The 13,914-nt window shown below is 45.4% G+C and overlaps 1 protein-coding gene across 5 annotated transcripts in view; it reads left to right on the top strand.

Annotated features, from left to right (window-relative positions):
• Positions 1-13,914, top strand: part of USP2 (ubiquitin specific peptidase 2) — a 60,865-nt gene that overhangs the window by 12,074 nt on the left and 34,877 nt on the right. For 4 of the 5 annotated variants that reach the window (XR_016282280.1, XM_089537426.1, XM_089537425.1 and 1 more), the window contains one exon: positions 7,687-8,438. Coding sequence is in view for 4 of the 5 variants with exons in the window: in XM_089537426.1 (XP_089393552.1) it covers positions 7,731-8,438 (708 nt within the window). In the remaining variant the exon portion in view is untranslated. Of the gene's footprint in view, positions 1-308; positions 394-7,686; positions 8,439-13,914 lie in introns of those variants that run through there. The other variant, XM_089537429.1, reaches the window with a different exon arrangement.

Genomic DNA, 13,914 nt, shown 5'->3' with positions numbered 1-13,914 from the left:
TGAAGCCACTGGCATGCTTGTGCCCGTGCCTCTTTGTTTCTCCAGCACATGCCAAAGGCCAACTGGAGACCTGCCAGGGCAACCAGCCAATTCCAGAGCCTCTGTCGGCCGTCCTGAACGGACTCCGAAAGAGGACCGTTCCCCAGCAACCAAAGACTCTCTCTTTCTTTCCCTGCCACATGAGCCGACCTGAAAAACTAAAAGGGGACAAAGGCAGATGGCCAGCCAGCCAGGGCTGGGGTGACTCCACAACAACTACAAAATACAGGCCCTTTAAGGGCACCCAGCCTTTTCCTTGGGCAACAGTGGGCACACCTGGGCACTAGCTGTGTGGCGGTGCAAAACTCTGGGCCGATTTTTTCCAAAGTCACTGGAGAGCTGAGCCTGGCTAAGGTAGGTTTGTCTTGGACTGTCTCTCCTCCTGGTTAAGTTTAGATTGTGTGTCTTATATGGGGCTTACAGTGGTGGACTTTGAGCAAGACAAAAAAGGCAAAGTTTCTCCTTTCTTTTGGACTAGAACTCCCAAAATCCCAGGCAACATGGGGACCCACTTGATGGGGAGTTGCAGTCCAAAAGGTAAATTGTCCTTAAACTCTTCAATAAACCTCAGCTGCTTCCATACTGCAGTTTGACACTGCTTTGACTGTCATGGCTCCATCCTATGGAATCTTGGGATTTGTAGCTGGTTGTGGCATCAAAGCTCTCTGACACAGAAGGCTAAATAGCTCACATAACTACAGATCCCAGAATTGGGCCATGGCAATTAAAGCAGTGTCAAAATGTATTATTTCTGCAGTATAGATACAGCATTTCTCTCTTAACCCACTTCGATACCGGATTTCTTAAACTCAGTTAGGAGTTTTTACATTTGTCCTTTTATTGAATGAAACCTGTTCCCTTTGGTTCATGTCAATATGATCATAGAAGTCAGCAAAGTCAGTAAAGGACAGTTTGATCTGCTGAGGAAGGAGAAAAGCTGGACAAGCTAGGAAATGCTGCAGTGGTTTTCTTTTGCCTGAGTCTACAGGGAAGAGCAAAATTCTGCTCCCTCCTCTCCTCTCCTCTCCTCTCCTCTCCTCATGTTAAGTTGAATCTAGCATTCCTGGTCTAGTTTTTCTTCTTTTTCAACAGATCAAGCTCTCCTTTATTGACTTTGTTGAGCTCTGTGATTTGGCTTCTGAATGCCAACAGTCTGTGTACCCCCAGAGTACCAACACCCCACTTTGCAAGGGGGACTGGGAAGGTGAGACCCACAAAACATCCCTCCAGTTGCAATAGGGTGGCTGTGTGTAGCCACAGCCAGGAAACTTTCCTTTGGGTGTGATGAGAGCTCCCAGAATCCAGTGGCTGTGTTGGTTGGAGGATGATAGGAGCTGTAATTTGCAAAAATAGAGAACATTTCTTCTCTTCATTTCTGGCTGTATCGTGAAGGGCACTTGCTCATTTGCATCAGCCTGGAGTGGACTTGTAGGCCTGAATTATTGATGGAGCAACTGCAAATGCTCAGTTTGATCATGGTGTCGGCTGAGCAGAACTATGAGGACAGGGCTGCTTAAAGGCTTCTCTTAACCCCTGCTGAGAGGGACTGGTCCCATTGTGGAGAAGGAGCCATAGCTTAGTGGCAGAATTAATGGTCTGCATGCAGCAAAACTATGCAGTGATGCACTAGGACTCTGATAGGCCAATGTTTGAATTCTCACTCAGCCATAGAAACCCACTCGGTGACCTTGGGCAAGTCACACACTCTCAGCCTTAGAGGAAGGAAATGGTAAACCTCCTCTGAACAAATCTTCCCAAGAAAACCCCATGATAGATTTGCCTTAGGGTCCCCATATGTCAGAATTGACTTGAAGACTCACAGAAATAATTAGAAATATGGTAGTCATTGTCATAATTGAAACGTTCCTATTGCTGTGGCCCCAATCCCAAACCAAGCCTAATTCATAAAGCATAGAATTCTGCAACCAATTGTTGCAACATGGACATATCCTGTTCTGGGTTCCAGCTTATCAGCTATGCCTACATCCTTCCATCACAACTACTGGTTTTCTAGTTTTCCTCTCTAGCATATTGAACCCACTGAGAAGTCTCGGTTCTCATTCAGTTTTTTTTGGGGGGGAAGAGAAATGATCCCCCCCCCCCAAAAAAAATGTTTGAACTTCTGCAGACCTTGCTGCCAAATCCTCGCCCTTGGCGCATTGGAGCTGGTGTCATTTTGGTTGTGTAAGCAGCCGTGCTGACAACACATCCATCAGAAATACATAAATGCACACCTCTGGGATTCAGGACTTGCTGTGCCACAGGCAGATGTATTGGGGAAAGATGCTTGCTTTGCAAAATAGCTGCAGGTGACTCGGTCAGGTGAGCTAAGCCATGTGCTTGTAGAAATAAGAAGTGAAAAATCTCATCAAGCCATGAGCTGGTTGGCCTGAGGAGAGAACACTCATGGTCTTCCATGCAAGAGTCAAACCATGAGTAAGATTTTCATTGAATGCACCAGCACATACTTTAATTTAGTCATCACACTAAAATAGAGAAATGAATCTGTTACTAGGAGAGTCAGACCTCAGGGTCTGGCCCGGAGTTTCATGGCCTGGCCCATCTTCTCCAGTCCTTAGGGCAAGGGGAGAAATCTCAGGGCAAGGATGCTGCCTTCAAATGTGTGTGTTTGTTCCTCCTTGGTTGGACTTCATGCTTTTGACTTGAATCGCATACTCTATGTATCTGCAATTGATGCTTAATGCATCAGGCTGCATGGCATCACCAGGATGTTACCTATTGTAATGTCATTCTAGTATGATCATCAGGGCTCATCGCCTGCGATATCACAAGAAGTTGTCCATAGATCTCAGGATTTGGCTCCGACATTTCAGGATTGGAGTGTGTCCAGAGAAAGGCAACCAAAATGGTGAAGGGTCTAGAAACCATCAAGTCCTATGAGGAGCAGCTGAGGGAGCTGAGTATGTTTAGCCTGGAAAAGAGAAGCTTAAGCAATAGCATTAGCATTAACATTTCTATACCGCTTAGTAGTGAACTCAGCACTCTCTAAGCTGTTTACAATCTGTAAGCCAATTGCCCCCAACAATCTGGGTACTCATTTTACCAAAAGATCGAAAGCTAAGTCAACTTGGAGCCCTCTGCCATCAAACTCACAATGTTGTGGCTTAAGAGGTGCTATGATAGCCCTGTTTAAATGTTTGAAGGAATGTCACATTGAAGATGGAGCAAGCTTGTTTTTTCCTGGTCCTAGAGAGTAGGACCTGGAGCAGTGGATTCACACTACAGGAAAAGAGATTCCACCTCAACATTAGAAAGAACTTCTTGACAGTAAGCGCTGTTCAACAGTGGAAGAGAGTGGTGGAATATCCTTCTTTGGAGGCTTTTAAACAGAGAATGGATGGCCATCTGTCAGGAGTGCTTTGTTTTTGCCTTCCTGCATGGCAGGGGATTGGACTGGATGACCCTTGCAATCTATTCCAACTCTATGATTCTCTGACTAGTGGTAGTCCTGATTTGGCAACCTACCTGGTACCCTCCCAATGGTGTGTCTAGTATATTTGACATCCAGTGCTGCCCATTTTTTAATGCACACATACACCTTCGTCTCTTCAACAGCCTTTTCTGGGTTTGCCAGAGCTGCTGACTGAATAGGAAAGGGAAGATGCTCACTTTCCAACCTTGCCAGCAGGCATGCCAAACCCAGAAGGCAACCCCTTCCTTCCGGTGCACTGGGTGACAAAATGGATGTTATGTGGTATGGAAGAAGCAGCAGTGGGGAAACCCGGGAGGGTTAGAAATGGAAAAACGTTGACTCCAGGACCTTACATAGCATCTAATTAAAAGAGCAAAGAGGAATCATAATGTTGCATAAGTGCCATCAGGGGGCAGGATTTCATCTCTGGGCGTGAGAAAATCATCCTGCCCTAGGCCTTGAAAGAGACTTTTGTCTCTCGGCCTGATGGCAACTGTAGTCATGGCATGTAACAACAATCTCTCATGGGACTCACATGGCACACCTCATGATTCTGGTTCAAATCATTTCCAGGATGACTTCACCAAAGATCCTGCTTAGTTTGGTGCATCTCTTGTGTGCCCATGTTGATATTCAGGTATGCTTGTTGGCAATTGAGTAAGAATTCTGTGTGATTCTGAAGCACACATCCCGCCTTTCAAATTGCATTGTCAAATTCTGAATGGGCAGATCTGGCAGCTGATTTATACAACAAGTTGTTTTAATGTCATTTGGACTGGCCTTGGCATTAAAATTTCAATACAAGGAAGTAGTAAAAAGCTTCTGCTGGAGGTTTTCAGGAATGGGGATTCTGTGTCTGTCCAGATGTTTATGGATCGCAGGTCCCAACATTTTTTGCCAATGGCTATGAGGGCTGTTGGGAGTTGCAGTTCATTATCTAGCTGTCCATGTATGTTGTAGGGGTTCACTGTGGTACAGGAGTGTCTGTGCTCCAGTTAGAAACAGGCTTATTGGGCAGTTCTTTCAGAGTTGCACGAAGAGGGAGAGAATTTTGCCAGATACTGCTTTTCCCCGCTGCAGTGCATCAGGTGCTGGGAAAATTCCTAAAAGGATTTCCCATTACTGCAATTCTTAAAAACAATGCAGCCTAATCCAGACTCATCCTAGCCATTGTTATTTTTGTTATGTGCCTTCCAATAGCAAGTACATTTCTATACCGCTTATCAGTGTACTTAAGCACTCCCTTACTTCCAAGTAATTTCCAAGAACGTATGGCAACCCTATCATGGGGTTTTCATGGCAAGATTTGTCCTCTGAGTGAGTGTTACTTCCCAGTGGGTTTCCATGGCCAAGCAGGGACTTGAACCCTGGACTTCAGAGTTGTAGTCCAGCACCCAAACCAGCACACCATGCTGGCTTAACCCACTGAATCCAGCAAATAAGTGTCTTTCCAAAGGGCTGTTTTTTCTCTGATTGCATCCCTCTTTCTTAGCCAGCAGAGGACACCAGTGCCCTTTACAGGCAGCTTTAGCACTAGTTGAAACTTACTGAGAACTTCCAAGGTGTTGAGTTTCTCTGTTTATGCCACCTGCTTGATCCTGTTTTGAAACTGGGGCCTGGGCCTTTTTCTCCATAACAGTTCCCCCATGATTTCAGGGGATTGCTTTATTTATTTATTCATTTATTTTTAAAGCTGGTTTAAATAATTGCAACACACACAACTTTTTAAATTCCATGTTCTGTCCGCACATCTGGATCACACTTTGGTTTTGCAAAGTATCTTGCACAAATCTTGTTGTGTGCCGCCTGGGTCATTCTGGAACCTGGAGTCCTAAAAAATAACTTCGGGTGCATCTACACCAGTGATTCCCAAACTTTGGTCCTCCAGGTGTCCTCAGTAATCCTAGCCACCTTGGCCAAAAGTCAAGAATTGTAGGAGCTGAAATCCAAAACATCTGGAGGACCAACATTTGGAAATCACTGATCTACACTGTAGAAATAATGTCGTTTTGATGCCACTGTAACTGCCATGGCTCCATCCTGCAGAGTCCTGGGATTTGCAGTTTGATGAAACACCAGCACCTTCGAGCACAGAAGGTGAAAGGACCTTGTAAAACTACCAATCCCAGAGTCCAATAGGATGGAGCTACAGCACTTCAAGTGGTGTCAGACTGCATTATTTCTTCAGTGTAGATGATGCACCCTTCTTCAAGTTCTGCAAGATGCAAAGGAAGCCAATGGGCCTCAGTGCCTTTTGAATTAGTTGGGCAGAAGAGAGAATCTCAGAAATGCAACTTTTCCTATTTCTGCATGACAAGCTGAATGTTCTGGTGAGGACCTGTCTTCTCCAACATTGTCTTCTCCTGGCAGCAGACCCCAAGCATCTCCAAGAACCCTATAAGCTGAAGGACATGGGGGCAACCACACTCTCCCACTTATGCTCACACATGTGGCATTCAGGGACACGCAATCCCTGAACATGGAGGTTCTATGGACCCCTTGCTCCAGTGGCTGCTGGTATCACTGGAGCAGTCCATCCACTGACTTTTCTTCCAGTGGTGCCCAAACTCTGGTCCTCTAGGTCTTTTGGACTTCAGCTCCCAGAATCCCAGGCCAAGGTGGTTGATGTTTCTGGGAGCTGCAGTCCAAAACACCTGAAGGACCAGAGCTTGGGAACCAATGTAAACTTTACAGGAATCCTTTCTCAAATAGGTTCAGCACCTTGGACAGATTATTTAACGTCTGGAATATAACCCTGTCGATGCTCTGCTGACAAGGAAGCCAAAAGCTGCAACTTGCAGCATGCTCTTTTAAAAGCAAGTGTGGTGATATTTGGCATATTTCTGAGTTCAATGCTCTGCATGTGTGTTTGTGGATTCATTGAGCGATTGAGTGATTGGAATGTATCTTGCGGTTATGTTTTGCTTTCAGTTGGAATCATTCCCATTTCTTTCCTGGCTCAGCATGTGTGAATTGTTTTTGCAGGTATAACAATCAAAAAGTGTGCCGGAGGCAAACAATCTAAAATGTCTCACCATTGCCAATTTGTGTATGATGATTGTGTGCCTTCATTTTAAATGTTATTTTATGTACCATTGTCTCTCTGGAGGAGGGGTATTCTATGAAAGTATTGAATCAATTTTAAAAAATTTAAAAGAACGTTAAATCTGGAAAAATTCCTTCAAAATGCCTCTAAAACTGCCCTTCAAAAACTGACTTAAACCGTAGCTAGATGTTGTTTGTTGTGCTGATAAGTTGACTCAGCATTCGTTTATTGCATTATATTTTGACAGGTAGTTTTTGTTAATCCTAAATCTAAAATGTTTCACCATTGTTAATTTGTATATGATGACTATGTGCCTTGATTTTAAATGTTCTCTTATGGACCACTGTATCTTTGAAGGAAGGGCATTATATAAAAATATATAATCAATTTTTAAAACATGAAAAGAACGCATATCTTGAAAAATTCTTTCAAAATGAGTCCAAAACTGCTCTTCAAACACAAACTTTAGAACATAACTAGGAGATGTTGTTTGTTGTATGTAATGTAACGTAATAAGTATATAATATAATGAAATAAGTTGACTTTGTACCCACTTATTACTTTTTATTTTGACATGCGATTTTGTTAAAGCCTGGGGATCTTTCATGCTACACAGTTATAATGCTACTGTATGTTTCCATTTTATGAGCCATGACTTCCATCCTGTGGATTCCTGGAATTTGTAGTTTGGAGTTCTCTGGCTAAATGCTCCTCCCCAAACTACAACTCCCAGGATTTCATAGGACAGAACCATGGCAGTTGTGGTAGAATCATAACAGTATAGTTGTACAGTGTAAAAGGGTCACTGGTGACTGAAAGAACCAAGAGGACCTCAACACATTTAATGGCTTTCCTTGAACAAACTGTGGGCCATTAGTATCTGCTGAGGTTTGGTTCCAGGATCGCCCATGGGTACCAAAATCTGTGGATGCTCAAGTCCCATTGCATACAATGGCATAGTGAAATGGTGTCCCTTATATAAAATGGCAAAATCAAGGCTTGCTTTCTGGAATGTGTGTGTGTGTGTGTGTGAATATTATCAAGCCATGGATGCTTGGATCTGTGGATAAAGAATCTGTGGATACAGAGGGATGACTGTACATAATTTCCAAACTCTGAAGTCTTGATCTGATGGCTGTCCCTGTATCCTGTTCTTGTTCCCTTCCAGTCAATGTCACCAGCCCTGGCCCCAGCACCACCCCATCCCTCAGGATGTCCCAGATCTCCTCCACCGTGAAGTATAAGGCCTCTCCCAGTTATGGCACCTATTCTTCCTACTCCTCCAACCTCTCATCCTCGTATCTGGACAAGGAGAAAGTCGGCTACAAGTCCACCACACCTTCCAGCTACCTGACTTCCACACACCTGAGGACATCTGGGGGCACATCATCTTCCTCATCTTTGAACTATGACGGGGGCAAACGGTTCCCTCAACGGCCCGATTCAGGCACAAGGCTAGGCACCAGTTATAGCCGAGTCCCAGTAAGACCTCCTGGAAGTGGAGGGCTCAGTGGCGGTGCCACCAGCTACTCCTTTGGTACCAGCTATGGCACCACTTTGGGCCGGAAGAAATCCAGCAGCCAGTCGGACTTGGCTCGCAACTTGTCTGGAATGCACCTCTCCTCCGACCCATATCGAACCGAGTCCTCCTCATCCACCACCCGTGGCAGTCCTTTCCTTGCTCGAAACCGCCAGGAGCTATGTGGTCTGCAGGGGATTTACCAATCCACCAGGCAGCCAGATTACATCAAGGATTATTTGGAGAATTATAGCTGGAAAGGGGGCCGTTCCCCAGTCTCCAGCCTCCATGGCACTCCCCCAGAGGTCATCACTCCCACTTTGAGACCCACCAGCCGCTGCTCTCTTCAGCAATGGGATCGGACTGACAGTCGGACAGACATCCTGGCCAAGGAGTCTACGGTAAGGTGCTTCTCTCACTTTTAAGACAGTTGTGGGGTGCGATGGGATCATGTTGCACATCTTCTGTAAGACTGCAGCAAAATGCATTACAATACAGTCAGCCCTCCACATCTGCAGCTTTGACATTTGCAGGTTTGATCATTCACAAATTTGATTATGTTCTCTCTAGGAATCTTTAGGTCCTCTGGTGCACCTCTGTGGTCAACACCCACCAGACGTCATGGTGAAGGACCTAGAGATTCCTAGAGAGATCGCTTCTTTAGGCATTTGTAGGACCTCCAGCACGATTCTATGGTCAACTTAATGGCAGATGTTCATAGAGTTGCACTGGAGGACCTACAGATTCCTTTAGAGGTGTTTTCAGGTTTTAAAAAAGTGTTGTTTTTTAATTAGCATTTTTGTCACTTTTGTGGGGGTCCTGCACCACTAACTCCCTTAAAGGTGTAGGGCCTTCTGTATCCAATAGTAGAGCTGCCAGGTCAGGACTTGCCTAGAGCCTGAGATTTAAGGACCCCGAATCTGTGTGAGACCAAGGGATGACTCTTGGTGACATCCCAAGTGGCAGGCCCTGGTGATATTACAAGGCTTATGTTACAAGGGTTGGCTCCTGGAGATATTGTTAATCACGATATAGTAAGCACCCATAAAACATGCTCTTCAAATCAAACACATCAAGTGTAACAAATGCAGGAAATATATCTTTCAAGACAGCACTATCACCCTGAGATTCTTTCCCCTCAACCTCAGGACTAGAGAAGTAGGGCCAGGCCCTGAGATATGCCAATCCTATGATGTAGAACCAGCATGGTGTAATTCTACAGGGTTCCAGCAGGGTTCAAGCCCCTGTTCGGCTATGGTAACTCTCTTGGTGACCTTGGGCAAGTCACACTCTCTCAGCCTCAGGGGAAGGCAAAGGCAACCCCGCTCCTCTGTGTCACTACAGGGAGGCAAAATGAGAATGTTGGTCCCCTGCAAATAAGAATTCTGGTCTGCAAATGAAATCTTCCTTCACTCCCTCAGTTTTCTAGTGTGACAGTAACTTAACTGGCAGAGAGCCAGAATGGTATAGTGGTTTAAGAGTTGGACTATGATTCTGGAGACCAGGGTTCAAATCCCAGCTTGATCATGCAAACCCATTGGGTGACCCTGGGCAAGTCACACTCTCTCAGCCTCAGATAATGGCAGTGGCAAACCCCCTCTGAAAAAACTTGCCAAGAAAACCCCATGATAGGGTTGCCTTAGGGTTGCCATAAGTCAGAAATGACTTGGAGGCAAACAACAACAACAGAATAACTTAAAACTTCAGCTGAGCATTTAAAAATACACTTGAGGCATCCCAAAGGGCAGGCAGTATGACCCAAGGAATGCAAACACAGCAAATCAAAGAGTTCTAAGTGTGAATGATTTTCAGTGTCTCCCTCTCTTCAATGCTAGAAATTTGGGGACTGAAGGAAAATTCCATGGGAGGAGGGCAGAATTCTCATTTGGCAGGCAATGCTCCCATTTTGTCCCCATACCCCACCCCCACTTTTGGTACCTTACAGCCCCCCAGATCACTTTTCCAGATGTGAAGAGATACATCCCAAAGGGGCATTTGCATTGCCAGTGAACCTGCATGGCAAGAGCAGGTGAATAGCACAGCGGCCAGTTCACGCTGTGCCAACATCAGGTCAAACGTGCTCAAAGTTGGGTCACCTGTTCCAGGGCCCATTGTTGGCTTCAGGCAATCTGTGTTCCTAGGTTAGGGACACCTGAGTTGCAGACTGTGAAAAATGAGTCCAGTCACCCACCTCGTGCGCGGGGAATATGGGCTCAAGCAGGGGAGGCTGAACATCTCCGACTGGAGGGGATGGAAACTTTGGCCCAGGTGTGGGTTGAACTCAGTGAGACTCTCCCCCATGGAACAGTCAGCTGGAGCACAGAGGTCAAGTTTAAAGCAGTCTGAACATAAAACTGCTTTGCAATCCTCCTGGAAAGTGACAGAGAGAGCGGGGAGGAGAGAAACACACACACAACAGACACAAAACGCAGCATATTGGTCCGAACGTTCATTGTGTGTGTGTGTGTGTGCCTTCAAGTCTGCCATGTTTCAATATTTGAAGGGATGTCATCCTGAGGATGGAGCAAGCTTGTTTTCTGCTGCTCCAGAGACTAGGACACAGAGCAATGAATGAAAACTGCAGGAAAGGAGATTCCACCTCAACTTTAGGAAGAACTTTCCAACAGTAAGAGCTGTTTGACAATAGAACATGCTGCCTTGACACATGGTGGAGCGTCTCCTCCTTTGGAGGCTTTTAAATAGAGGCTGGATGGCCATCTATCAGAAGGACTTGGATTGCATATTCCTGCATGAAAAGAGGTTGGACTGGGTGGTCCTTGGGGTCTCTTCCAACTTCTATGATTCTGTGATTCTCTGATTTTAAGTCACATGTCTACTTATGGTTACCCCATGAATTTCATAAGCTTTTTGTAGGCAAGGAATCCTCAGAATTTCTTTCTCTGAAATGTAGCCTACAGCACCGGTAGCCTCCCATCCAAGTACCAACCAGGGCTGACCCCTGCTTAGCATCCAAGGTCACATGGGATCTGGTGCCTTTAGGGTATTTAGCCCTCTTGAGACCTATCTATTGAAATGGATTTCTCCGGGAGGAGTTTGAATAGGACAAATAATATCCCACCCAGTCTCCTCTTATTTCGGAAGCTAAGAGGGGTTCACTCCAACAAATCTTTGGATGGGAGACTACCAGGGGATTCCAGGGATTTCCAGGTGGGGCTAGACAAGATCAGACAGGATCCGGTGCTTTTACGGTACTTAGGCAAAGTGTACATACATTACTGAATATAAAATAAGTATGACTTTCTTTGTTTTTTTTTGGGGGGGGGAGTGCCTCTCTAACCGTGAGAGCTAAAAACCTGGCATGCCCTTCCTTTGCCAGATAAAAGGTCAAAGCTCGAGGCACCAACAAAACACACAGACAGTTCCGATAGATAGGCACCGCAATGGCCGGGGGATTCTGGGAGCTGGAGTCTCAAAAAGCAACTTCTCCAGCCTCTGCACACTCCCTCTCATGTGCTGAGACAGTTGCCTGGCACCATGATTCACTCCAGGACAGTTCCACCCAGAGCCTTCCTGAACCTGTTGACAAGGCCAGAAGAATTCATGTGTGTGTGTGCTTCTGTTTGTTCTCAAGCAAGTATTAAGCAATTATACCTGTTACATAAACACCAGGGACTAATGCCAAGGAAACAGCCAAGATTGACAGGGAGGCAAGGTCTAATTGCAGGCTCTCAAGTCCACAGCAATCACATGCACCCATTCCCTTCCAGGAATAGAGCATATGCACTGGACTATGCACTGGACTTGGTCTGGGTTTAGATACAGTAGATTCAGGGGTGCATCTACGAGAGCAGAATGAGAGCATCGCCTCTCCCAAATTTCATGGGAAGGGAATTCTGTCCCTTCCCATGAAATTTTCCTTATGTCCCCAAATGTCTCACATTGCAGTAACTTAAAATCTGAGTGGAGTTGGGTTTAGGCATCCAAAGAAAAGGAGGCAAAGTGACCCAGGGAATCAAACACAGCAAATGGAAACATTCTAGGTGTGGATGATTTTCAGTGTCTCCCTCTCTGCAATGCTAGGAGTTTGGGGATAAAATGTCATTAGGAGGCAGCAGAATTCTTATTTGGAGGGCCAGAGCCCTCCTTTTGCTCCTACCCTTGGGTAGGTTTGGCCTCAAGTAAGACAAGACCATCTGAAATTTGGCACTGGTGTCTTAATCTGAGGCTACACTGTCACCCACGCAGTGGGTTAATTTTACATCCTGAATTTAATGGTGTAACAGGTTGTTGTTGTTGTTGTTGTTGTTGTCATAATTATCATCAACATGATATTATTATTATTATTATTATTATTATTATTGCAGTCATTTGTCTCCAACCTTCCTTCCAAAAATGGGACTCACTGCATCTAGCAACAGATTTAAAACTATGCAAACATTTTGTTAGAATTATAAACACAGTGTTATCTAAAAAGCAATTGAACAATTTATCGGGTTACAACCTCAAGCCTGAAAAACATTAAAATTCACAAACGGCTCCAGTCCCATAGTTTGTGCCCCTGATAACTATAAAGAATGCTGTCCAGAGCCAGAGAGCTGAGAGTTGAGGTAGTGATTTTTCTGGCCTCTCCAACCCCTGAATCCTCCAACCATTGGCCATGCTGGCTGAGGAGGGGTTGCCCAGAAAAAGTCATATCCCCAAGCCATTATAATAATAATAACAACAACAATGGTGGCAGCAGCAATGTTTGCACGCAAGTTTCTTGCACGCAAGAGTTTCTTTTCAATGCCCCTGTCTCTGCTTAGGATCTGGCTTTGTTCGGCTAACTCTCTGAGCAAGCACTGGTGAGAAAGAAAGAAAGAAAGAAAGAAAGAAAGAAAGAAAGAAAGAAAGAAAGAAACCTAAGAGGCACATGGCACAGTGGGGTCAGGGGGAAAAATTGGAGGTGTGTAATATGCCATATGGGTACATTTCAGCCCCCTGCAGACTATTTGTGAAGGCAACAGAGATGACAGGGCTGTGGCTGGACTGACTGGCGCGGATGGGCTGCCAGAGATAGCTGTTCTGTGATGGCAGATCCAGTTGACGCCACTTGCTGGGAAGAACTGAGATGCCCTGCTGTGCTTGAAGTCTCTTTCTCGTCCCACTCCTGTGATCTGGGCTTTCTCCCCCTCTTCTAGTGGTTGCATGCATTGTCTCTCTAAAGAAGTGGCATTCATATTTGTCCAAGAAGAACACTTTGTTAACTAAGGCTGAGTTCATCTGCAGAACCTGTTTTATCCTCCCCCCCCCTTGCCTTCCCCAGCAATGAGGTCATAATAGCAGGGTGAACAGAGTAAGGTATTTGCAAGCATATGCAGAACGCCTTTCCTTCATAGCTAGCTGACACTAACTCCAAGACAAAGGTTTGTGGAGGAGAGTGCATCACCAGGCCCAGGACTTTACTGCTGCTGCTGCTGTTATTGTTGTTGTTGTTGTGTGTCTTCAAGTTGTTTCTGAATATAGTGAATCTATCCTGGGGTTTTCTCGACCAGATTTGTTCAGAGAATGTTTGCCATGGCTTTCCCCTGAGGCTGAGAGAGTGTGACTTGCCCAAGGTCACCCAGGGGGTTTCATTCCCAGGCAGGGAATCGAACCCTGATCTCCAGAGTCGTAGTCCAACACTCAAACCACTGGTTCTTTGCAATGTCTTTTGCAATGCCATGCAAAAGCTGAAACTAGCATCATGCTCAAGATTCAGCATCCTGCAAACTTTTGCTTTTTAGTAAAGGAAATGTTCAGTCCTTGTGGCTGAAAGGGCTCGGAACGGCGCGGACCATCCTCAGTGCAATCTCTGAAACAGCAATGAGGAGCGGGTCCTGGTTTTCAGTTGTTTGGAGGAAAGATGATGACAGTATGCTCAAAGACATTGTCACT

The sequence above is a fragment of the Sceloporus occidentalis genome, unplaced genomic scaffold, assembly GCF_023333645.1.
Source record: "Sceloporus occidentalis isolate IW3139 unplaced genomic scaffold, rSceOcc1.0.p SCAF_9, whole genome shotgun sequence".
Lineage (NCBI taxonomy): Eukaryota > Metazoa > Chordata > Lepidosauria > Squamata > Phrynosomatidae > Sceloporus > Sceloporus occidentalis.
The sequence above is the reverse complement of the archived record's forward strand: the minus strand, read 5'-3'. Positions and strand labels throughout refer to the sequence as shown.